The following is a 26,884-nucleotide window of genomic DNA, read 5'->3' as shown; positions in this document are numbered from 1 at the left end:
TTATCGCAGTGTAAGGTGTTTAATGAACACTTCTTTGGAAAACTTTCTCACAGAACTTCGCATAAATAAATATGGTTGATGAAGTGGAATTTTAAACATCAGCTTTTAGTTTGCCTTGTAGATTTTTCACAACTATATAACATTCTTCCACCTATTTTAATGTTTTTCATGACCAGGTAGAGTTGAAATTTATAAATGACTCTGTTTCTCTAATTTTCCTTTGAGTAGCTTCTTGACAAAAAAAAAACAAATCAAAATTATAGAGTTATACAGTATTTAATGGCTTTTACCCTGAATAGCCTTTCTAATTTATGTTATACCTATAACCTTTGGGAGATTTGCTTCCAATATGAAAAGGAACATTCTATTAAAAACATATAAAATTGTCCCATGTGGGAAGATTTTTAAAAATCTGTTAGTTTTTGGGACTACTATTGTGGAAAGAATGGTCTGATCTTCATAGACATCGCCTTCAATGAATACCATGACCCCTTCCAATTCATCCACACTACTCCATCATCTGTGCCATGTTTTGCCATATCCCAGCTGTAATGGCCACCCCAATAGTATCTGCCATTTGGGTTAGCTGAGTGGCATCTGTTGTACCACCATCCACCACCATCTTCCTTAGAACACTGTTTACTTGAATCTGTAGTTACCCTGAAAAGAGAAATATTAGTAGTTAATCACAATACATGAATGTTATCAATGGCACACATTACATAGAAATCACATAGAAGAAGGAGAATTCTGTGTTCATTTGTTAAGTCTGAAGGAAACTGTTGATGTGTCAGAAAATCTAGATGTAAAATTATTTTCATTTCAAGAAGCATTAATTCCAGGACTTTCTCCCTTTCTTTCCCTATTTTTTAGTAATGACAAAGAAGCATCTGATTTTTAAGTATTGTTCTGCAAATTCTTTTTTAGGCCTCTAGACTGTGGTAAAGTGATGCTCTGGAATCTTAACGATGAGCACTCCAGGTTGGGTGACTTCTGGGAACATATTGTTTATTTCTCCTGGGAGAGAGGGAACAAGATGTACACCAGCTAAAGCCATAAGGAGCATAAAGTTGGCCCCTCAAGGAAGCAAACTTCATAAAACATAGCAGGAGTAAGCAGTACAAAGTGTACCCCAAAACCAACTTTTTAAGACAAATTTAGCGGGGGAAGAAGCTGGCACATGAAGTCCTCTGGGTAAAAGACCAAAGACACTGTGAGGCCACTGTTGGAAAAGCAATAGAGCCAGGCCAGGCAGGAAGAAACTAACTTCCTATTTTAATTAATTATTCTTGCTATGTGCTAAGATTAATTATGTTTAAGATTTGCGAATGCTGTCTGTCCCCTAGAAATTTCCATGCTCTGTGGTAAAGCCCCATTCATTCCACCCAAGTTATGGCTCTGCTGGCAACTTCAGATAGCTTCCCTTAAGCTGATGCTAAAATACTCCATAAAGAGTATGGTAATGATGAGCAAGATTCTGCTTTTGATTCTCCCTTTTTCATCCCAGCTGGCTTCCTCACCAGCAGCCCAGAGAAAGAAGCTGCCCATGAAACCTGCAGAATCATCGTCTCTACGTGGTAGATACTTAGTTCTGCTCTTCTACTCCCCAGCTGTGCCTGCTTTCAGGGCGCAGAGCAATTTATGGGCAGAGTAATGCCCCAGAGGGGTTGCTCTGTTTAGGCCTGTGTAGGACTTTTTCTTTTCTCCAGTTTCTACAATGAGAAACCCGAGGTCTTTTTTATTCTGTAATAAGATGGTGAAAGAATTGCACTTATGAAGCTAATAAGTTCAGTAAGAGAGTAGCAACCTCATCGTTTTTTAAAGGAACAATAAATTGCAGGTCATTATAGAACTACTGAGGTGATTGAAAAACTGAACGATAGATTGAAAGCCTGTATTGGACTATCAGAGATACTGGAATTGTTCTAAACATTTGATCACTAAGGGGATACCTTCTTAAAGTGTTAGAGATGAGAGACCATCTGTAGCCAGAACGCATGTGTTCACTGTTAATGATTCAGAGTGACATGGTTAGGTGCTATATTTCAAAGGAGGAATGAATGTAGACATACCACCCATCATTATCTCTGTCATATGTGCTGAAGAACATGCCGTTGTGAATCGTCATGGTCCTGTTCTCTCCCACCAGCTGGGATGCGCCTTCCATAAGGGCATTGCCGGCAGTTCCTTTATATTTACTAACAGAGATCTGGTAATTGTTGCCTTTATCCTGTACTGTGAATCCTCCATAATGAGCCTTCACCTTATCACCTTTCCAATCTTCCATTTCAATCAAAAGTTCAGTGGGTCCTATTTTGGTAAGCTGGCTAATTTTATCATTTCCAAGCCAATATTCACCTAAAAGTTAAAATAACACAAAACCATAGGAAAATTAAAATATTTGAAAACTATCAATATTCCTGCCCCAGATGATTGTAATTTCCCTGACAATTTAATTTTCTCCAACACTAACAAACTCATAGTAAATGCCTGATAATTGGTTGCTTTCTGAAAGGCCATTATAATGGTATAGAGACAATGACATTTAAATAATATTTGATGGTGCATTGATAAGTAGTAAAATGTTGATAAGCACATATGTTCTTTAAAATGAAAAAGAGAAACTTTTAAAAAAAAGTTCTTTGATTTTTGACAATGATTTTACCTGGTAAACTACAGTATTTCTTTGCACCTTCATTGGTTGCAACATTTCCAAATCCGTTTCTGTATGCATCCCATTTTCTGCCAAAGTCAACACTACCATCCTGACGTTTCTGGATTACTGTCCATCCTTGTAATGGGAGAGAAACCAAGATTGTTTTCATTAACCATTAAAATAATTTTCTTCACAGTATGTATCCTTTTATTATTGATACCTAAAGTCTACCAAGAGTAGGTCTTCAAAAATCACTGAAAATAATTTAAAAGTTAATACTTAAAACAAAACAAAATATACCATTAAAAACCAAGCTTCAATCCTTGTAACACAATGGGTATATAACTGTATCCAAGGGCACAAAAAAGTCAAGGGCATTTTACATCTTTGGGGAGACTGGTGTAAACCAAACCAAAGTATTAAACCAAACCTGAAGTTTTGGCAAAAGTCTTCCTCTTCATAAGAAAATCATCTTTTAAACAACACTGAAATATTTTAATGATTTCTTTATAAATAGATTCAAAATAGTAGATCATAAAATTTTGGGATAAAAGGATAGACATAAGGACATAATTACGTAGGACTCAGATTATTTCTGACATACTAATAGTTGAGACAACATGGAGTAGTAGACAGATTCCTGGGCTTGGAGTTAAGAAATTCTGAATTCAAATTCTATCTCTGACCCTTACTAGCCTTGTAACCCAAGCAAATTACATAATTTTTAAGGCTCCCTCGGATTTATCTATTTAGTCACAGGTAGATGAGCTGTATGGCTAAATGTCATTCTGTGTGATTAAAACCACTTTGAAGGAATTTCAGATCCTTTGGGCATAATAATGCTAGTAAATATTAAAAGTCAGTCTTAGAGTAATGTTTAAAGAAAGACAAGTTTTATAGTCTTTGGCAAAAGTTAATCCTATCCCACCCTATCCCACTGATCATACTATCATACCAAAGTTGTACTTAATGTTACTTTGAAATTGGATAGTTTGTAACAGAATAATTATTTAATATATCAACAACTTGAAAAGTGCTTAAAATTCTTCAATTCTTAAACCCGTCTCATAAACGTTAACATCACATTATTGACGTAAACACATTTTACTCCATGATTACTTCAAAAGAATTTCACAGAACCATGTACTTACCTCCATTTTCTGTCTTCATATCACAATAAACTCTATATGGTTTGACAGAATTGTCGGGCTGAATGAGATACATTTCAGATGTATCACCTCCTTTCCTAATAATTTCTTCACACTCTGCAAACATATAATGACACAGGTTATGCGAGGAATTTTACCGTCTTAAGAAAATGTATAACTTTCTTATGCCTTGCCTAGAGATTATTATATACAATCTGAAAAATTAAGAAAGAAAGCTATTGGTTTGATTTCACAGTAGCTTAATTTAAAATCATTATCAATAAACATATAAAAAAGAAAAATAAATTTCCTTGGGTAACTCATTTAACCTTCCTGAGCCTGAGTTTCCTCTTTTATAAAACAAAGGAAGCTGATTAGGTGGCCTCTAAGGTATCTTTTACCTCTGAATCTATAATGCTACAATTATTTTTGTTCATTGATGATATATCTAGAAGAACAAGTGGTCACTATTAAAAATTGGATATTTGCAAGTGGCTCATTGCAACAAATCAACAGTGTGTCCATAGTTTTCGATACTGTAATAATGTAATAAGATAAACTTGATTATAATTAAGAAACTTCCACTGTCTATATTTAAGAGAAATATATAAGCTAGGCCTGCTGTCACATGGTTGTAATCATTACTAAGGGGGAGCTGAGGCTAGGTGATTACTTGAGTTTGGGAGTTCTGAGCTATAATAGGACTAAAACCAATCCGGTGTCTTCACGAAGTCTGACACCAATATGGTATGTCCCCAGGAAAGGAGGGTCACCAGGCTTTGTGAGGACAAACTAGCCTAGGTTAGAAATACGGGGCAAATTAAAGCTCCCAAGCTGACTGGTATTGAGAATGAGCCCACGATTGGCTGCTGTACTTCCAACCTGGGTGAAATGGGGAAACTCAGTCTCAAATACACACACGTACGTATACACATATATTTATACATAAATGTATACATGTACATATATCTGTGTGACTATATGCAATAACTAACTAAACTCATACTTTGAATAGGCATTTGAAAATCAAAGCTTTTTAATCTTTTTCAGTCTATAACTTACCTATAAGTTGGTCACCAATATACAGTAACATAACAAAACAGAGAGACTTCATATCTCTCTGAATCTAAGCATAACTCATTTGTTCATTCTCAAAATCCTTCTGCAGCCCCCCCCACCACTTCTTACAAACTTTCTCCTCTATTTCACATTATTGCCGCTACCTTCCTACACAACCTGCCTCTCACATACCCCCTTTCCCATCAGAAAATGGGTAGCTAGTGATGAGAAAACTTCAGATGGGCCTCTAACATAACCCTGGACATCATCATGTGCTAAAGAGCTGATATGAAAATAGCCGATAAAAAGTGGGATTTCCTAAGCTCCTTTCTTAGCTTTGTAGCTGTAAGGGAATGTAAGCTTTTACCCAAGTCCCAAGGTCCCATGCTTATTAATATACCTTTGCCTGAAACCACTGGGATATTACAACTGACAGTGCATGGTTTGCGGCAGTAGTCCATTTGGGCAGAAACATCACTTTCTAATTTCTGTATTTTGCTTCTTAGGTTTTCTAGGATTGAACGAAGCACTCGAAGGTTATTCGGGATATGAGTGTTCACAGTCTCCTGGATATAAATTTGATGCTTTTCTAGTTCAGAAGAAAACCCATTTACTGCATTTTCATTGTCTGTAAAAAAAGGAAAATAGAAAAGTCATTGTTTTCCCTTTATTTTAAATACAAGTTCACAAGCACGTATTAAGCATTGACTATGTGCCAGACACTGCTAAACACTGAATACGTTGAAATCTTGTAAAAGATGGGTATAAGATATACGACTAAAATCTGCCCATAAACTTAACCTGTTAACCAGTCTTTGAATATACATAATTCTAATGTTGAATCGATGGGAGGGAGAGAAGTGGTATTGTATAAATCCATGTAACAATGAGCTATTATAACAGAGTTATTAGTACTAAGTCTGAATAAAAATTATAATCCATTAGAATTAACTGAACGTTTGTCTTTTGTTGGGAACTGCAGAAAATGCAGAATCTGTATCTTCTACCTTTGATTTTCTTTTTTTTTTTTCCTTTGAGGCAATCAGTGTTAAGTGACTTACCTAGGGTCACACAGCTAGTAAGTGTCAAGTGTCTGGTCCTCCTGATTCCAGGGCTGGTGGTCTATCCACTGTGCCACCTAGCTGCCCCTTACCTTTGATTTTCAACCTTCTAAAGTCTGAAAAATTTGATATGTTTCCCCTTCCTTTTGATGGGCAATCGGGGTTAAGTGATTTGCCCAGGGTCACACAGCTAGTAAATGTTATGTGTCTGAAGCCACATTTGAACTCAGGTTCTCCTGACTCCAAAGCTGGAGCTCTATCCACTGCACCACATAGCTGCCCCTTACATTTCCCCTTCTAAGAAGATACATGTATTGTCTTCTGAGTTATAATGATCGGGGAATAAAAGTAGGAGGGAATCAGAGACAAATTCTTCAGAGAAAATACTAATGCTGGCCTCCAATTGGGTATAAGAATTACATGAAAGACAGATTTATCACAAATTGTGGGATGACGCTGGTAGCTTAGGACCCCTGAACAATCAGAGCACTGATGAAATGAAATTTTTCTTGCTGTTGGAAAAATTACCTGTTATTGTTACTAAACTTTAAATTATTATGATAGTATATAAACAAACTATGAGCTAAAATTTTAGATGGGGGCCAACTTAAAAAATTACCTGAGAACTTAAGTGGATAGATCTAAGAAGGATATAAGATAATATTAACTGGACACAGCAGATGTAAACTTGTCCAGTTCCGCAAAATGACCAAGAACTACTGACCACTAGAAACTGAAACAGAGTGGGAGGAATCAGAGGGCACACTGGCTTCAGGACAGTTGGTTCTTAGGGTTAGGTAGAGATGCATTGTGGTACAAGGAGAGAAGCCTGGACTTGGAGTTACTGAGCCTAAGTCTGAGTCATGGCTCTGCCAATTATTAGCTATATGACCTTGGGCAAATCACTCTCTTACCCTCTGCAGGTTTCAGTTTTCTCATCTGTAAAATAGGAGGATTGGATTAGATGACCTTTAAGGTCCTTTCCAGCTCTCTGCCTATAATCCTAGGAGTCACCTGAAAGGTGAGCTCTACGGCTTTATAATGTCTCAGTCATTAATGCCCAATAAACTAGTCTGGGTCTAGGCAGATGGAGACATTATATGTGAAGGATCAGAATTTCATTGACTTAAGAGAAGAACAAGGCTTGTCTATACAGAGGGTATATGCCAGGCTGTGGCCAGGATATAGATAAAAATGGTTCAGAGATTACAGGAACATACAGACAAAATCAGAGAAGATTAAAATAAAGGAGGGTTTTTTCCCTCCTATATCAAAATCTTGCAATGTATAGTATTTTTATTTTTTTCCTTCATTACTGAGTAAAGCCTTTAAAGTATGATCTTATCTCAGTTGAATTAAAGGAAGGGGGTTTTGCTAATATCTAGCTTGGGAGGCCTAGGGGATGACTTCCCTCAGGATTTTGAGGGAACCTAGTAGTAGCAAGAAAGAAAAAAGAAAACCTTAGGGATAGCACCAACAGGTTTAGCAGAAGCTGTTCCCATTTTCTGAGGGCTTTTTTTTTTTTTTAAGTGTGAGAAGGAAACTTTTTTTCTGTTTTGTTTTATTTATTTATTTTTAATATTTATTTATTTATTTTTAGTTTTCAACATTCACTTTTATAAGTGAGGGACTTTTTTATACATACCTTAATGATCATCTAATCTAGTTCCCTGATTTTGCATATGAGGAAACTGAGGCCCAGAGAAATTACATGATATGCTCAAAGTCACAGAGAAGTAGAATCAGGATTTGCCTCCAAATCCTCTCACTTATAAATATGCCCAACCACAACTGTCCCCCAACATTCATTTTTTAGTATGAGATGGAAGAGAAATGATAGCTACCTATTACTTGCTTCTGTCTTTTACCCCACATGTCCCTTAGGATGCCCAGGTACTGGAAGTTGGTGGAAGTACTCTGAGAAAAGGAGTCCACTTCAGCCCCTAGGTCTTTAACGCTGGTTTTCACAGTTCTTTCCTGTTTCACTAATGTATCTTGCAGCATACATCCTGTTGGACACAACACTCCCTAAAAGCAAAGAAAAGGAAAGGTTGTAGAACACGCATTTAGAAGAAGTGTTTGAGACAGGTCTTTTTTAATCAAAACAGCACAGAATGAAAGCTCAGTTTTAATCTTTTTAGCATGGTGGTTGTTAATTTAATGTTTAGTTAAAAAATAAAAAGATCAAACAAAACACAATATTGGCCTTACATAGATGAAATGTGAAAATATTACTGCCACTGTAGACCATTTTTGTTTGTCTCCAAAGGAGTGTATTGTTTGGAAACACCAGAAATAAAAAGTCTTATCATCAAAGCCAATTTTAGGCACTCTCTCAGGAAGTGACAGTTTTTTTATCTTATGTATTTGTAGGTCAGGAAGTTAATCTTAAATAAAAAAGAAATCTTTAGAGTTTGCTTATTGTAAGTTTTCCTAAATATGAATAGTAGAGATGTACATTTTCTATCTATTGTTTACTAAGGGATTGCTATAATTGTTGGATGACAGCATGGAGAGAAAGGGGCCTCGGTCCCCACATTTACCTGGCTGCTTTCACATATGGTACCGTCAGGTGACACTGGCTTAAATGAGTTTGACTCTTTAAAATATTTTATTTAAAGACAGTATAAAATGAACACATTGGAATGCTTCACCTCAATACTAACAAGGACTCTGACCCCTCTCGGGAGGATCACAGAGTCTCAGGGTAGTAAAGGAGGAGCCGGGAGTCATCTAGTCCAAATAGTAGCTACAGAAATACGGGAATCCCCTCTGCTGTGTCTACAAGAAGTGGTCGCCCAATCCTCTCTTGAAGACCTCGAGAGAGAGAGAGTGAGCACCTCCTACCTCCCAAGGAAGAAAGCTTATTCTAATCTTGGAGAACTCCAATGGGTAGACGTTTTGTCACTTTAAACCTAACTCCATCTCTTTGGCTTCCATCTACTGCTTGGAGGTCTTTCCTCCAGGGCCAATTCCTCTACCATGCGATTGCTCTTAAGTATGTGAAGATGACAACCGTGACCCCTTGGGGTTTCTCTTCTCCAGGCTCTCCATCTCTAGTTCAGCTCCTTCAGCTGATTCTCCGATGGCCAACCTATCTCTAAAATCAAGAACAAAGCTATTTTCATATCATATCAAGCTATGACAATAAATGCTCACAGGTATTAAACACCAAGTTAAGAGAGTAAAGACCTTTTAATACACCACAGCAGGGGAAGAAACCATAGATTATCTGCAACTCACTATTTAATTATTTTTCTTTTTATTATGAATTGAACAAATGAACATTTCAATATACGAAGAACAAGAGAGGACTGTATATGAAACTGTGAACTTATATAATGTATAGTGTTCTTCAGTACCTATGAAACGTAACCTGGTGGCAATGAAACTGCCTTCCTTCTGCTGTTTTCTATGAATTCCAAAAAACAGTTTTACTGAAATTCTCTCCTCCTCTTCTTACTAATTCTCCCCTTCCTATCAAACAGTCAACTCAGTATTTTGCTCAAATGTGGCAAAACCAGGAAATCTTTAGGGCTGAATTTCTGGGTTCCTGCTGTGTTGTATCACGAAAGCGTGATTCCTATAAAAATGCAACCCTAAACCAGAAGCAAGAACATGTCTAGCATTTGATAGTAAAACCAAAGAAAATGAAGCAAAATCCTTAATGTAATGAGGGACATTAATACATTTCAGTAGCACTGAGCCCCTTTCCCAGCACTGATTCTCTTCACTGGCCATGACCAATTTTGCCAATGATTATAATTCACTTACCATATCAGTATCAGCATGGATGCAGCCTCCAGCATCAGGGGCTTTTCTTTCCAATTTCTTCTGTTGAATAGACTGAGGCTGGGGTGGACGTGCTCGGTATCCTCCCCCGCTGATGGGAGGTGGAGCTGGTCTCAGAGTTGGAATTTCTTCCTTTCTCCTATCTACTGGCCGGTAAGTCCGCACATCCAGAGTCTTCATGAAACAAAGTAAGAAGAAGATCCATAATTGTAGAGTCATCACATTTTAAAGCTGGAAGGGACCCTTGAAGATCATCTAGTTTAGTAGTTTTTAACTTTCTGTCTCTGTCAGGGACCCCTTTTGACACTCTAGTGAAATGTATGGACCCCTTCTCAGAATAATGTTTTAATTGCACAAGGTAAAATACATAAGATTAGGAAAGGGAATCAATTATGCTGAAATACAGTTTTCAAAATACATATTTTTAAAAGTTCATAGAAGACAGGTGAAGAACTAGTCAAGTCTAATTAGTCCTTTAAAAAAAAAAACAACTCTCCCCTTAACTCTGCCACTCTTGTAAACTAACATTCTATGTCTCTCTGTCTGAGTCCTTGTCTCTCTCTCTCTCTCCCCTCATCTCTTCATTATCCAGTTTGTGAGAAACAGCAGTCTGCACTGCTTCTTCTTACTCTCAAACCAATTGTTATTCAATCCATTGCAGCTTGGCTTCTGTCCCCACCACTGTCCTGAAACAGTTCTTTTCAAAGTCACTACCGACTTCCTTAATGCTAAATCCAATGACCTTCATTCCATCCTCTTCCTCTTCAACTTCTTTGTCCCATTGGACATTAACAACCACTCCTTCCTCTTTTCCACTGGATTCTGTGACACTGCTCTCACGGTTTGTCCTCCTACCTCTTTCATCGCTCTTTCTCTGTCTCTTTTTGCTGACTCTTCAATTTCTTCTTGCCCCTTAAATATGAGTGATTCCCAAGGTTCTGTTCTTGGCCCTTTTCTCTGTTGAATTCACCCATTCCTATTACTTCAAACATCACCTCTATAGTCATTACTTAAAAAAAAATCTATTTTTTCCAACTCCACCAAACATTTTGCAGTTTCAGTCTTATGTTTACAACTATGTGTTGGATAACTTCACTTGGATGTCCCACCAGGTCCACAAATTCAACGTGTCCAAAGTTGAACTCATCTTTTCTCCCAAATTTGTGCTTCCCTTTAACTTTTCTATTCCTGTTCAAAGCACTACTCTCCTTTCAGTTACAGAGATTCATATTCTGATTTATGTTTGACTCTTCCCTTTCTCTTATTGCATACATTCAATCAGTTGCCAACCGTTGATTACTCTACTTTTGCAATATTGCTAGCAGCTTCTGTTCCTCTGGAACAAACCCTTGTTTCAGGCCCTGATCTCTTCTCCTTGAGATTACTGTAATAACCTCCCACATAGTTTTCATGGTTCCAACCATCCTCTCACACCACCAACTAAGTAATCTTCCCAAAGCATTATTCTGATCATGGCATGATACTCCAAAACCTTCAGTGACTCTAATTGTGTACTGTCTAAAATGTACAGTTCTGATGTGACATTTAAGGCCTTCCATGATTTGGTTCCAACCTATCTCCTGAATCTTATCTCATATGATTTCCTATCCTGTATTTTGAATTCCACCCAAAATGCAATTCTTTATCTTGAACTCTCATTTTACTCTCCGGGCCTTTGCTCATATTTTATGCCTTTGCTCATTCCATACCCCAGGCCTGGAAAAAGATTCCCTTTGAGGGAGAGAAAAGAAAGTGTTGTTAATTAAAAAAAAAAGATGAAATAAGACTTCCTTTCTCTCCTGACTCCTAAACCAGCTATCACTTTTTCTTGAAGCTTGTTTTTTCCTTCCTTCCTTCCCTCCTCCTTGGATGACTCAGATGCTCTTCTCCTCCAAGAAGCCCTTACTAACAATTTTTCTTTTTTAATTTTTTAAATTTGAGACAAATACTAAAACTTAAATACATAATAAGGAAAGAAAAAGAAACATTATAAACTTAAATATAAAAGAAAAAAAGAAAAAAAACATGTCATGTATATAGCAGAACATAGGAGAGGATTCAGAATATATAGCAATAACTTTTCATTTCAAAAAAGCCTATATATTAAATACGGCACATTATGTTAAAAGCTGTCCATCTTTTCTTTGCTTCCTTGTAGGTTTTCTTTTGTTCTCTGCTGTACACTTTTTACTTTGTTCTTTTCCCTTCCCTTCCTCCCCCCTACTCCTCAGTCTGAGGCTATAATTAAGCATGGATATATTTATTCATTTATGTATTTATTTATTTGATATATACACATATACATATATACACATACATACATATATACACTTTACTAACAATTCTAGGTGAAAGTGATCTCCCTCTCTTCAAATTTCTTAGAGGACTTTATCTGGATTTATCCTTTGCACAGATAGAACTTAACTTTATACCATAGTTAACTTGTGTACAAGGGTCTCCCTCCCATTAAGGTCTGTATTATTTTTTGTATGTCCAGCATAGCCCCTTATACTTAGTAGGTGCTTAATAAATGTCTGTTGAATTGAATTTCCTTCTCTTGAAATTAAGGAAGCAGGCCTAGAATAATTAAAAGATCAGCTCAAGCTGACACAGACCAGCTGGGCATTTAGTTATTGAAGATGAGGTAACTCCTGGACAAAGGAACTAGGCAAACAGAGCCCCGAACCTCAGAAGTCTCTATGAACAGTCACTACATCTGTACATAGAAAATATTTCTAGGAACACCTTGTACCTAGATTGACTGTAAGGCAATGAGACCAATTCTTTAAATCTAAGCCACCAGAAATCCACTAGAGAGTGGTGAGGAACCTATTCTGTCAACAAGAATTAATGTCATTTAGCCCATTTTATTTACTAAGTTCCCATACTTGATTGTTACACGCTCAGACATGTGTAATATGTTTAACACTAAGGTTGTCTAAGTTCTGTATATATCAACTTTATCAAGAAAGTAATCTATTTATTAAGGGGAAAACTTATTAACATATGGATGCCCTAATACGTAATAACTGAAGATTTGAAGAGAAATGGCTCGCTCAATGTTGCTAACAGTAGATCCTATAATTCTCAGTAAATGATTTCTTGAGTCTTTTAGTCTACCACCAAAATGTTTTCTCTAAGCCATTCCTATGGCAGCCCTGATCTGCTGCTTCTTAGTTACTTTCTTTGGATGACAGACTACGATTTTTTTCTTGTTTAAAGCAACTCTGAATTTATGCTGCACTTGAAAGTATCTGCTAACTTTAGAAGGGAATTGCTTCTCACAGTACAAGAAAGAAGGAAAATAGAAGAAAGAGTCTCAAAATGTTAGATCAATCTCATCTCTCTTGTTAGTTACATCATCCCACAAAAGCTTCATCAAGCTTTATCAGGTGCATCGATTGAACTTATTGTATATTGACCACAGAAGCCACTGAATAACCAGTTCTGTAATGTCATTCATGTATTTATTCTACATGTATTTTTAAGCACTTGATTTATAGAACAAAGTATAGTAGGCATTGCCTGGGAAAAAAATAGGACATAGTCTCTGCTGTCAAAGAACTTAACAATCTTATAGAAATCGTATTGCCCTGTTCATAGGAAAGTGGTGAGATTTATCTTATCAGTTTACAGTAGACAGACTTTGAATAATAATAATTTTATGCTTTTATTGAAGTTAAAGTAGCTTTAATATGGGCTAATGAGATTGAGGCAGCAGTGGCAAAGTACAAAATAAAGTATAGATTTCACAACTGTAGCATCAATTAATTTAATCAATGAATATAACTATCTAAATAATTCAAGTAAAAAAAAATTCACCTTGAAGCCTGACCTTCAGATCAGCTGCCTCTATGAATCAAATTAACTAGAAAAAGTGCTTTTTTTGTAGAATGACACAGAAAAATTGGGCTGTCTTCCAGTTCCTAATGCTAACTCATTAAAGAATCTGAAAGGGGTCTCTTTTCCCTCTCTACTACCAATTAACCTCATCTATGAAATAAGGATCATAAAACTGGCTTTCGTATTTACCTCAAGAGGTTGTGTCAAAAATGTTATTTCAGCTTTATTCCCTCTAATCTATTCCTGAATTTTTATCAACAAAATGACTTAAAATATAATACTTAAATGAAAGATACTTTTATAAAGAGATGAATTAGATTAAGCTATTTGCTTTATAATATTCTTTATATTTACAGGGAAACAATAAAAATTACAGCATTCATTTTCTAATATGACATTCTATTTTCTTAAATCACCACTCATTATTACAACTACCCCTTCCTTTCACTTACTATATACTGCTTTTCTTCATTGACAGGTAAGTTTTATACAACCATTGCTCACATTTGGCTGCTTCTTATACTCAAGTTTTCTGGTTTCTACTCTGTACCATTTTCATAATTTTTTCTTATCTGTCAATATTAATACACTAAAGTCTAAACATACAGTAGAACAAGTAAACGACAAAAGCATATCTTACCTTATGTGAACTGTCTTCTCCCTAAAGAAAAGAGATATGAAAAGTCATAAAAAAGGTAGAAAAATACCTTTCTTTTACATAAAGAAATGAATTAATCACATTTTCCATGAAAACTCTTAAAATAAAACTGTTCCTGAAATTATTTCAATTTCATTTATAAAATTTACTATCATGAATTAATTTAGTTCTCATAAAAATAAGCATGCATATACAATTACATAACATTATGTACAGATATCAGAACTTATATTAACTCTATTAATGTAATTATCATGAACATTTTTGTAATAACCACCTCTTCATCATAGTCAGAACTGGATTTAACTACGGAAATGCAGAGCAGGAGCAACAAAAGACGTTTCATGGCAGAAGATTTTGAGAATGCCCAAGTAACCATCGTTTGCTAATGGATGTGAGAGTGAGATCTTCAGTCTTATATATACACTAGGCAGTTTGGTAGGCTTGATTTTAGAACTAGTTAGAGTCTGCAGTTAATATTTAATCTTGTTGGCTGAGCCATTTTAAACACTTGAGCAACATCTTCCCAGCAAGCGGTATTTTCCTGTCATACAACCCTTTCCCCACAATGGCCTAATTTAGATGCCCCACAAAAATTTCGGCAAATCCTCCAGTTTGAAAAGATTAAGCAAAATCAAGAGTTTCTTAAAAAAATGTGTATCACTTTCCAGTTACCCTACTATGGATTCAGGCATATGCGTAGAAAGGGATATGCTAATAAAAAAATTTCCATATATTCTCCCAAAATGTAGAAAATTTCAAAAATCAACTCACAAAAGTTTGAGCTATTCACAAGGCAGTGATTTAAATTGTAAACTCATTATTTATATTCCATATATGTTTATTGTTCAGGGGCTACCACTTAAGTTTTAAATATCCATAGTAAATAATAGAAGTAGATGGGACTTTAGAGTTCATAGTTCATGCCCTTCCCCCTAATTTTACAAATGAGTGAACCCAGGCTAGAGAGTAGCAATGGGTTAAACAATACAGGTAAGGACTGGAACACACAGTTTTCGACATCACGTTTTTAATGACTAGTAACGCTATATCACAAATACTATACTTTCTTCTTTGCGGCTAAAAGTCTTCTACAAAGAAAACACAGTTCTTAATATTTATCAACAAATATTATGGAGAAAAAGGTTAAGAGAGTTCTGTTTTTATTAGGAAATTTCTTATTTTGTCCTTTCTTGAAGTAAATGAAAATATTCGCAAGCAAATGGATGGAAAACATGATGCATCTAGAATAGGTGTTTTCATTGAGAGTGGTCTAATCCTTACTTTTTTTTTTTTTAGCTCACATCATCATGAGTTTTTGTACATATAGCTTACCAAAAATGATCATTACCTTTGTAATTTCTAATCAGCCACATCTTCTTTGTTGTTGTTTTGATCAGTATAATTTGAATAAACAGGCAGCTAGGTGACACAATGTACAGAGCACTGCACTGGTAGTTAGGGAGACCTGAGTTTGAATCCTGCCTCAGATACCATGTAAACCTAGGCAAGTATTACACCTTTCTCAGATTCAGTTTTCTCATCTCTAAAATGTGCATAATAACTCATGCCTCACAAATCTATTGAGAGACTCAATGGGATAACATGTAAAGTGCTTCTCAAACTTTCAAGCACTATATTAAATGCTACCTATTGCTATAAACTCATACATAAATCAATAAAAATTAAATAACTCCAAAACCTAGAAAGTAAAATTGAATGATGAATTCTTTATGAAATATACATATATATATATACATACCTTATGTAACATGCACACATATGCACAACACTATGTGTAAGTGTGTATATTTATTTATTTTGGAGGCAACAATGCAGGGCAACAAAAGGCCCATTAGGACAAAATTAGTTTGCTTTTTAAAACTGAAAATGAGAATATGAGAATTTGGATGAGTTATGGCCTTTAAAAACTATGCTTCAAAAAGATAATCCAACAATAATATCAGAAAAACACTAAAGTCTCTTCTCTTCATATTTTATTACATATCTCTTAGTCTTTTAAATTAATGTCCACTGAAACAAAAATGTCAGTTTTAAAACCCTGTGGAATTCTTCTTAACTTATGCCCCACTTACTTATTAGCTGCTGTGATTATTGCGTTGACATGATTCTGGGTTATTATACTTTCATATTTACTTAGCGCAGTAACTGAAAGCTCAAGAAGATATACAAGAAGACACAAAAGCATTGCTTTTAAAACAAAAGAAAATGAACCCACCCTAGATATGAACTGTATTAATTGAATGTAAAATGCAGATTTTTATTGATAGAAGAAGCTGGGGTAAAGACTAAAATAAAGTTCTCTTTTTCATAATGTCATCTGATCATTGTTACATTTTGAAGAATCTACATTGGGATCAGTTATGTTTCTGTGGTAATTATTACCACTGAATTAATTATATATTTTAATTAGTTGTAGGAGCCCTGATTTCTTATCTACCAGGTAGGAGTGGAGAGCATCATTTAATTTCTAACAATTTTTCATTTCACTGTTTTTTCCCTAGGGTATTAAAAATTCTTTTCAAATCTGATAAATAAATTCTTACATGTTTTTACTCACATATTACCTACACTGTGAGGAAGGAAAAAGAGGATACAAAGGGTAAATGCAGCTTGAAGGTGCCAAAAAATAATGACCACACTTAACAATAGAACTTGGGGTTACAGAAGCTCAGGCAAGCGCCTTATTCCCTAGCCTGTGCTTCCTCTCAAACCTTTCACAAGTAAGCTTGTGAGTGAATATAGATGATCACATCATGAGATTATTTAGGAGAGTGAAGGAGTGTAGGAGCCTAGGATTTGTGTAGAAAGGGTCTTAGAAATCATGCAGACTAATCTCACATATATTGGAAGAGCAAGTTTGGGTAATGATGCATCAGCATATATGAATGTTTCTTGTTTCTGGTTCCTGTCATCTGGTGGTGGAAGTTTTGTCTACTGAGTTGGTTTTAACCCAATTGAACTGTTGTAATTACAGCCCAATATGCTTAACATGTAGCAAAAAGATAAAGGAACTTATTTTGTTTTCAAACAGAAATGGAGAACCGAAATTACATTTACAGAAATAGTTAACTAAAAAGGATGTTCTGTTAGGGAGCAATGGGAGTACTATTTGCTTTGCTGTGTTTCTGATCAATAGGGCAACAGAGCAGTGTATGCATTAGCCCACACCATTACACAAGTCAAGGGCAGTAAATCACTGACAAAGAAAACAGAGATAAATCTGCCCAGCACAATAATTTATGTGGGAGGAGCAAGAATTCCTGAGGCTGAAGCCTCTTAGGCGAAGGGTTGGCAACTACAAGGGCCATGGTGGTGCCACTGGAATAGAGATTATTAAGCAGTCCTTGGTGTTCTGTTTTCCTATCTTCGAAAGAGGAAAGTGTGTCACTAAACTTTTCCTTTTTCAGTTACTACAGTGACAGAGTAGCCTTGCAAGTGATGGATAATGTATATGTATATGGCACATGTATACATGTTTAAGTGTAAGTACATGTATATCTGTATCTATGTATGTGTAAGTATATGTATGTCTGTATCTATGTATGTGTAAGTATATGTACGTGTATATGGGCACACATATACAAATGTATGTATACCTAGGTGTGCACATGTATATACATGTGCATATATGTAATTTAATTTTTTCAATTACCAAAGATCTTTCTCTCCTACCTCCTTACATCCACTCTGAAAAAAAAAGAAAGAAAAGCAATATCCTTACAACTGATATGTAGAGTGAAGCAAAACAAATTCCCATATTGACCATGTCCAAAAAGATAAAGGGCTCACTCTCCACCATAGGTGCTTCACCTCTCTGTTAGGCAACGGGGAGCATGTTTCATCATCTGTCCTGATCATGGCTGGTCATTTCATGGATCACAGTCTGTACATCTTTCAGTTGCTGGTATTTATCCTATTATTGTGCAAATTGTCCTCACAGTTCTGCTCACTTCACTCTGCATGAGTTATCCACGTCTTCCCAGATTTCTCTGAAAATTGCCCTTTTAGTTCATGTCAGAACATTTCTCATTCAACTAGGTATAAAACAGATGACTTGGTACAAAGGCAAAGAAAATAGTAGGACAGTCTTTTTTTGCCTCCTCTTAAATAAGCGGGGAAAATCAATCCCTGTATTTCATATGTCCAGCTGGTTACTCTACATTTGGGGTATAAACTGTATGATGGCAAGAGGAACTGTAGTCTCACATGTCACTACATTGAAAAACTTTCTTTTGGCAGCTATCCTAGCTTGTAACACACTGCATGCTACAGAGATGGTACTAATACTAAACTTGTAAGCCAAAAAATGGAAGAATTCAATTTTATGTTTATAGCATTTTCAACGGCACTTATCTAAAATATTTCTTTCTTAATCTTCCCCATTTCCATATTAAGGTGGAAGGCACAACCTTTTTCCCAGTCATCCAGGATCCCAAACTTGAGGTCAGTCTTGACTCTTCACTTTCATTCTCCTACATATACAATCTCCCGTTTCTACCTTCATGTATATGTATATATATATTTATGTTTTCTTCTCTCCATCAGCATAGCCACCCGCCTAGTATAGGGTACTAGTACACCCTTATCTTGCCTAGACCTTCCAATTTGTCTGCCTGCCTTAAGTCTTGCCCCGATCCAAGGTATTTTTCACTCAGCTGCCAAAGTGATTTTCCTAAAGAGCAAGTCTGATATGTTACCCTGTGCTCTCTCTTTCTCCCCTGACTAAACTCTAATGGCTTTCCATTGCCTCTAGGATAAAATATAAGTGGATTGACATTTAAGCCTCTATCTGACCTGGCTCCTTCTTCCTTTCCAATCTTCTCACCTGTTATGCTCCTCCCCTCCCTGCCCTACTCTGGCAATCCAACTACAAAGGCCCACCTGCCATTGTTCACTCAAGACTCTCCTCTTCCCCTGCCTTTGCATTGGCTGTTCCCACCCCCTTTTTGGAAAATCTATGTTTATTCTGTACATATTTTGTTTTTATATAGTTCTTTTCATGTTGTCTCCCCTTTTAGACTGTGAGCTCCATGGCAGCAGAGACTTTTTGCCTTTTTTTTTTAAATTGTATTTATTTTGGTCTGAAATTAAGACATAAAGCAAGAATTTCCATAACATTGTAGAATAGAAAAAAATATGATTGTACATGAAACTGAAAATCTACTATGTGCAACTTGCTATTCCTTTTAAATACATAATAAAGTTATCATGTAACTCTTTTTCCCCTTTTTCTTCCTTTCCTCCCACTCTCACCCTAGAGATGGCTACCATTAGACACAAATATGTGTGTGTCTGTAAAACCATTCTATACATCTATCAATTTTTTTCTCTGGATGCAGATAGCATCTTCCTTCATATGGCCTTTGTAGTTAATTTGGATATTTATAATAGTCAAGACGACTATTTGCTCAAAGTTGATCTTAAAACAATTTTGTTGTTACTGTATACTACGTTCTTCTTTTGCCTTTCTTGCACTTCCAATGCTCAGCACAGTGCCTGAGCTTAAAAAAATCCTTGCTGATTGACTGGAGTGCCCTCCCTCCTCACCTCTGTCTCTTAGGTTCCCTGGCTTCCTTCATCACTCAGCTCCTATCCTGCTTTCTGCACAAAGCCTGTTCTAGTCTGTTGGTCCACCCGCCAGTGTCTGCTCTTCAGAAATCACCTTCCCTCTGCTCTGTATACATCCTGTACATACCTTGTGATTTATTTGTTGTTTCCCCCATTCGAATAGTTCCTTGAGGGAAGGGACTGTTCTTGTCCTTCTTTTCATCTTCAGTAATTAGTATCATACCTACACATGGTAAGCTCAGTATAAATGCTTGTTGACTAAATATGACTAAATTGTTAAATATGACTGAAATGTTGACTAAAATGAATTGAAGTTTTATTTTTAGAAGGCACTTAAAATATAGCAAATATATTTTACCTTAAATATCAATGTCAGCTAATGTTACCTTGATTACTAGAGCTTACATTTTTGCTTTATTTTTATTTTAAAAATTAGTGTTCAGCATTTTGGAAACAATACTTTTTAAATGTACAGAATTTATCTTGAAATACTTAAGTTTTTCTGAAAATAGCCATATGGCCTTTTAATATACTTTTACAATGAGTTTAAAAACCAGAAATATATTCTTTTATAAATAACCTTCCCTAATAATCCTTAGGCTAAATTGAAGATCTCATTAATGACTTCCAAAATACTAAGGATTCATTTTTCGTACTTCAATAAGGCTAGTAATCTTAGAAGGATGAACTTCAAATTACATTAGAACTCTAATGACTTTTCATTAAACACCTGGAAAAACCATATTAAATGAGAAAATTATTACACACATTAGATTGTCACAGTGATCTACCCTCAGAAAACGTGACGCTTTCAGTTATTCATTGAATATCCTTTTCTCAATGCAGTTTACCATAATTTCATCCTGTGACATTTTGCAGGAAAATACTTATATTTTCTTTTTTAAAAGAGCATCAAATGGAATGCAAAATCTGGGAGAAATTTTAAATACTATCATTTTATTATTTGCAGAATTATTGAGCTGTGAGAAACCTTAGAGGTCATATAATCTAACTCTTTTATTGACAAGTGAAGAGTCTGAGGCCAAAGAGTTAAGGTTACTTAGCTACTAAGTGGCCATATTGGGTGTGGGACCCAAGGTGCTTAATTCCTCTTCCTATGCTCATTCTGCTAGCCCCCCCCCCCACCTAATCTAAAAACATGAATTTCAAAGTACTCCACAGGACTAAGGAGCAAAACAATTTTGGAACAAAGGGAAAGCAACACTAAAAATAATGAGTTGGGGGAACAGATAATAGCACAATTTGACTGGAATATAAACTACATGAAATAATATGAGCTAAGAAAAGAAAGCTAGGCTGAGGGATCATAGAGGGCCTTAAATGCCATGGTAAGGAATTAATATTTTATCCTATCAGCTATCCTGTATAAGTAAGAGTTTCAGGGTAGGAATTTCTGGCTGATGATAAGTGGGTAGGATGAAATATTGTGCCAAGTAAATTTAAAAACCAATATGAAGTATTATAATATCTAAAAGTTAAGTTAAACCAGAGTCTTAACCTATTTTGTGTTATGGATCTTTTTTGCAGTCTGGTGAAACTTATGGACCCTCCTCAGAATAGTGACTTAATTTAGAAAAAATTAAATAAATTAAAAAATTAATAATTGAAGGAAATACTAAATATTAGTTATAGGCTAGTAAAAATGAAGATGTGGTTTTTTTTTTTCAAAGTTACTTGGCCCCCTTCCCTAAACCTTGAATTAAAATTGTATAAAATAGGAAGATCCTAGGGGAAAAAAGACCATAGTGATCAGCATCCTTTTGCTATGAGATGATTATAAGACTAGTCTAAAGGGATGTTAAAGTACATTAAATCCAATCTCTCCTTCTCCAGCTGGGAAAACTGAGGCTCATAGAGGTGACCTGATATCCTGAAGGCTGCTCAAGGGGCCACTGGCAAAGATCAAGACTAGAGCCGTTCTTTTCCTTATATTCTGTGACCTCGATTGAGTACAAGAATATTGACTCCCAAGGATACACAGGGAGTCAGTCCAGTGTGGGGTGCAAATAACAAATTATATCAGCTTAGGGTGGGCTTCATCCTTGACATGTTCAGAGCCTCTTGCATACTCTTGGTCCAGTGTGTCTAGAAAATATGGCAACTCAAGAAGACAAGTTCAAGTTCCACATAAAAAAGCAAAAATTTCTTGAGGAAATACTGAAGAAATTACCACTGAAACAAATATTCAGGTAGTTTTCTATCACTAATCACTGCCCAAAGTCAAAATATCACAGGGATTTTTGAAAACAAAGGGAAATTCAGTAGTGGTGGAACCGACTAGTCTAGTTCAGATAAAAATTACATGATAGTCTGACTTGAACGGTTTTCACTCTTACTTTTCCCTAGCCTTTGGTATTATTTTAATAAAACATTCATCATACTAGTCTTAAGAGGAAATTCTCTGAGCTTGTGAGTAGCTACAGTGACACCCACTGGTCAAACTTGAAAACAGACAACTACAGACAGCTACAGGAAAAGATGGTTTGGGATCCCAGAACATCAGAGTTGGCAGGCAGGGGGCACATCTCCAGTCATTTTGATCTATATCGTGCCACTGGACCCACATGGCTCTGGAAGAGAGAGTGAGGCTGATGACTTGACACAGCCATCCCTCACTTAAATCCATTTCACCTTCCTGATGTCATGGTCCTCTTAGAGAACGAAAGGCAAACAACAATCAGAGTTGGGACAGTTGAGGCAAGCTACTCCAACCTGTACCTGGAAATCAAGAATTCCTTCTACAAAACACTCCAACGGTAGTCATCCACCCTTTGCATAAGGAGAGAAAGGAGGAACCCATCACCTTAGAAGGCAGTCCATTCCTCTTTTTAATAGTATTAGTTGTTTAGGAAGGTCCATTTTTTTTGTTTGCTTTTGTTTTTAAAGCCTAAATTTGTCTTTATAAAACCTCCACTTACTACTACCAGCTTTACTTTCTACAGCTAAGCAGAACAAATCCAATCCCTTTTCTACAAGGAAAATCTTTCAAATACTTGAGGATAGCTATCTTGTCCCTCTTATATTTTCTCCTCAGTTAGCCAAACATAGTCTGTTCAACAGATACTCATGGCATGAATTCAAAGCCCTTCACCATTTTTGGCTGCCCTCCTCTGTGCACTCTCCAGCTTATTAATGACCTTTTTGAAACAGGCCATCTAGGACTGTCCATAATACTCCAGAAATAGTATCAACAGTGCATAATAGAGCAAGACTCTCAACTCCTTATTCTTGGGTGTCATGCTTTGCTTGGTTCATCTTAAGATCACATTCACTTTCTTGGCTACCATCTCATACTTTTTATTTATCTTGAGCTTGCAGTCCACTAAAACTACCAGCTCTTTTTCAGATAAATTGCCAACCCTGCCTTCCTAATGAAAATGACTTTTTGAACCTGTGCAAGATTTATGTTTATCTCTGTTAAATTTCTTTCCATTATATTTAACCCAATGTTTTAGACTATCAAGACCTTTCTCAATTTTAAGTCTGTCATTCAGTGGCTAAGCTATTCCTCCTAACTTTGTGTTACCTACAAATTTGGTAAGTATGCCATTTCTGCCTTTATCCATGTCACTGAAGCTACTATAAATAATTTAGAATGTATAGGTTCTTTAGGGCAGTACTTTAAACCCAGTGCACTTCAACCCCATTCCAAACAGGACTGGTATGGACCCATAATCAACTATAATCAACTAACACTGGTTAAAGGAAAAAATATCCCAAGAAGGGACAACTACTATATCAACCAATGTATATTAAGGTAATGTTTCTATTTTCATCGACAGGATTATAGGATCATGGACTTCGAGGTGAAAGTTACTTCAGAGATCATCTTGTCTAGCTCGGGGTCAGATACAAGTTGTGGGACAGGATTTGTACTCAGAGCCTCTGCCTTAATTTAACATTCTTTCCACTGTTCCATGGTGCCTCTAGTTAAATGTTACCCTGCACTGATACAGCACTTTAGGCTGCTTTCTTCACAATCTTGTGAGTGAAGCGGTGCCAGTATTAATATTCTTGTTTACTGATGATGAAGATGAGTCTTAGATAGGCAGGCACTTGCATACCATCACACAGCTGGTAAATTTCTAACTAGTGTCACAACCTGGATTTGAGAATTCCAGGTGTGGGAGTCAGTGAAAATACCTGGAGTTGGGAGATGGAATGTCTTGGTAGAGGAAGAAACAGCAAGGAAGCCACTGGATTGTAGAGTGTATGGAGGAGAGCAGGATATAAGAAGTCTGGAAAGATATTAAGGAGTGAGGTTATTAAAGGCTTCAAGTCAGCATACTTGTGTCATAGGCCCAGTTTTGATACCTACTAGCTGTGTGACCTTGGACATGCCTTTCCTCCTCTGTTAAACAAAGGAGGGGGGGAGGGACATGGAACTGGACATCAAAGGACAATAGCTGGATGAGGGCAGACCCATACTGAGCACCAAGAATGTGAAGTCCTGGGTCTCTAGGCAGATGGAGACAGTAGCTCAAACCCCACCTTTTACAAGAGGTCTTTTCTAGTCTCCACCCTCCAATGTTAGTACTTCCACTTTGAGACTACCTTCCATTTATATTGTATATCTGTTCTGTGTATAAAGTTCAACGCATGTTGTCTCCTTCGTCAGAACGGAAGCTCTTTGAAGGCAGAGATTACCATTCTTTATTCCCAGGACTTGGCACAATGCCTGACATAAAGGCTTAATAAACCATTACTGAGCCACAAAGGCTCTATGAGTGTGTTGAGCATAGCTGAATCTTGAAGAATGTGGTAGTACTTCAGAATCATAAAAATCATAGAGGTAAAAGTGACTTTGCTTTCTATTTAGTCAAAGGTTACAGGTTTTCTTGCTAATGTTCCATTTCCATCTCTACCCTACCTCTCTTCTCTTTCTTGTCTGCATTGGATCTCTCATCAACTTTCCTCCTTCCTTCCTTTTTCCGTCTTTTCACTTATGGTTTGTAAATAGAAAGAGGAGCTATGAGGATTCTCTAAAATTCCTTGGAAGGGTACACAAAACCAAAGGTTCCACCCTGTATCTGAAAAATTGCAAAGAGTGTAATGATTAAAACAAAAGAAATGAACCTCAGTGAATGGAGTAGTTGCAGACACAGAAGAAGCAGAGAGCCATTATGTCACTCATAGACTCTCTATGATGTCTCATTCCTTCTTTTCGCCTTTATATCAAGATAGCCAAGAGGGCAGGTAAAAGAGAGAAGGCCTTAGAAGAGAGGGGCATAGAGGTGTGCAAATGGGATAGAAACAAAGTGGGGAAAAGGAAAGTAGAGAAAGCAAGGTGAATCAAGAGAATATTTTACTCCAAGGTAGGTATTAAACCAAATGCCTCTGTTAAATCAAATCTCAATATTTCAAAGGTCTGTGATTTTATCTGCATACTCCCACCATTGATGCAGTTTGCAAACCATTAAAACCAGCAGACAACGAACAAATAAAAAAGCATCATCAGGCGGACAAACATCTGATAAATTTCTCCGAACGTGACCAGGTTGGTTCTAAATTGACAAACACAGTTCACCTCTGGTCAGTAGTCGAAGCTTTACCAGTCTGGTAGAACCGGCCAGTGCTTGTGCTCCACCGGCATGGATTTTGAGAAACCAGCAAAAACTCCACACCGTGATGGCTCTAGTACATACTGTGTGACCTGGGGTAAACACTTAATCTGTGTGGACCTTAGTCTCCTTATCCATAAAAGGTAGTGATTAGACTAATTGATATCTTAGATCCCTTCCACTTTTTGTATGATCCTATGACTTCAATAAATGGGAATATTTCATGAATATCTTTTTAAAACTGGATTTCTCCCTCAAAATTAAGGTATGTAGGCAAAGTCATTGCAAGGAATGATATAACATTGAAACTAGAAAGGATGTTAGAAAGGTTATGTTAGGTTGATGCTTAAGGTCACAAAGAAATCAAGCTGTAAAAGCAAAATTTAAACTCAGGTCTTCAGCACAACTTCTACAATGTTGTCTCTTAATGGCAAACACTAGCTTGCACTTACGGAACATCGTTCTTTCTGTTGCACCTATTTCAGCAATTATTAGACTCCATAAATGCCTAGTTTACTTTATTATAGCTTAGGTAGGTTGACAAAAAGGAGAGGACAGAATTGCAACAGAGACAAAGCAGGCATTCCATAGGTAAACGAAGAGAGGGGGAAGGGGTCTACTGAAAAGTGGCTAGGAGATGGAAGTATGTGTGTGTGGGGGGGGCGGGGGTCTTGTTAACTTGCTGGGTCATAAAATTAAGAGATCCCCATCTCCATTTGACAGAACCTCTCCTATCCTCAAGTTTTCAAAGATCACTAATGGCAGTTTAGTAATCATGTATGATCTGAGGCCTCTTCCTCATCTAAATCCATAAAAGGGCCTTACCACCTCAGTCTATCCTTATTTTACAAATGGTGAAACTGAGGTCCAGAGAAATGAAACTATTTGTCAATGGTCTTGTAAGAAATAAGAAATACATTTTCTGACTCCAAATTTCAGGGTTGTCTGCTCTACCTCCCCTTTAATTTCCCTCCTATAGCAGAGTCATAACTTTCTCACAGCCCATGGATTTGCAATACATCGTTCCACTGCAACCAGCTTTTTGGATCACAGGATTTGGAGAGCAGAATGTTGGAAATCACTTAGCCCAATACCCACATTTTAAGGAAATAAAAAGAAACTCAGGCCCAGAAAGAAAAAAGGTGTCTTCCGTGGTGGCACTTCAGGGAACCAGGAACCCTCTGACTACAACTCTAGGGCTACCACAACATGAGACAGTGTCTCTCTCCTGCAAAGGGGGCCAAACTCTGAGGCAAATGCGCACTCCCCTCACCCCCCCATTTTTTAAGACTAGGATGCGGGCAAAGGTCAATGTCTAATTTTGAATAACACGGAGCCTTCTGAAGTAACGTTATACCCATTTTACAAATGAGGAAACCAAGCACAGAGAGAGCTAAAGTGCTTTGCCCATGGCCACAGGGCGGGTCAGTCTATAAGGTGGGTTTAATACATATTTGGAGCTGGAAGGGACCCTCTAGTCCAAACCCCTTATT

At 36.6% G+C, this 26,884-nt stretch overlaps 1 protein-coding gene across 1 annotated transcript; it reads right to left on the bottom strand.

Moving 5' to 3' along the window:
• On the bottom strand, positions 1-14,615 carry FGB (fibrinogen beta chain). The gene is made up of 9 exons (XM_027866927.1): positions 14,495-14,615; positions 14,200-14,220; positions 9,699-9,890; positions 7,769-7,952; positions 5,264-5,491; positions 3,808-3,921; positions 2,666-2,791; positions 2,073-2,358; positions 1-660 (listed from the first exon to the last, which is right to left on the bottom strand). Exons 1-9 carry the CDS (start codon positions 14,594-14,596, stop codon positions 432-434), a joined length of 1,482 nt encoding a protein of 493 aa, XP_027722728.1. The 5' UTR covers positions 14,597-14,615; the 3' UTR covers positions 1-431.
• Positions 14,616-26,884: the final 12,269 nt, after the last annotated feature.

This window comes from Vombatus ursinus, unplaced genomic scaffold, assembly GCF_900497805.2.
Source record: "Vombatus ursinus unplaced genomic scaffold, bare-nosed wombat genome assembly UNPS02014784.1, whole genome shotgun sequence".
Taxonomy (NCBI): Eukaryota; Metazoa; Chordata; class Mammalia; order Diprotodontia; family Vombatidae; genus Vombatus; species Vombatus ursinus.
Note: the sequence above shows the minus strand (reverse complement) of the source record. Positions and strands in the feature narration are given on the sequence as shown.

Bases quoted from the DNA above. Each gene is read 5' to 3' on its own strand.
- FGB (XM_027866927.1), bottom strand. From the start codon at position 14,596: ATGGTTACTTGGGCATTCTCAAAATCTTCTGCCATGAAACGTCTTTTG. The intron at 9,891-14,199 runs GTAAGATATGCT...TGTTTCATGAAG, and splicing joins GAGAAGACAGTTCACATAAG to ACTCTGGATGTGCGGACTTA. The intron at 2,792-3,807 runs GTAAGTACATGG...TCCCATTACAAG, and splicing joins TATGAAGACAGAAAATGGAG to GATGGACAGTAATCCAGAAA.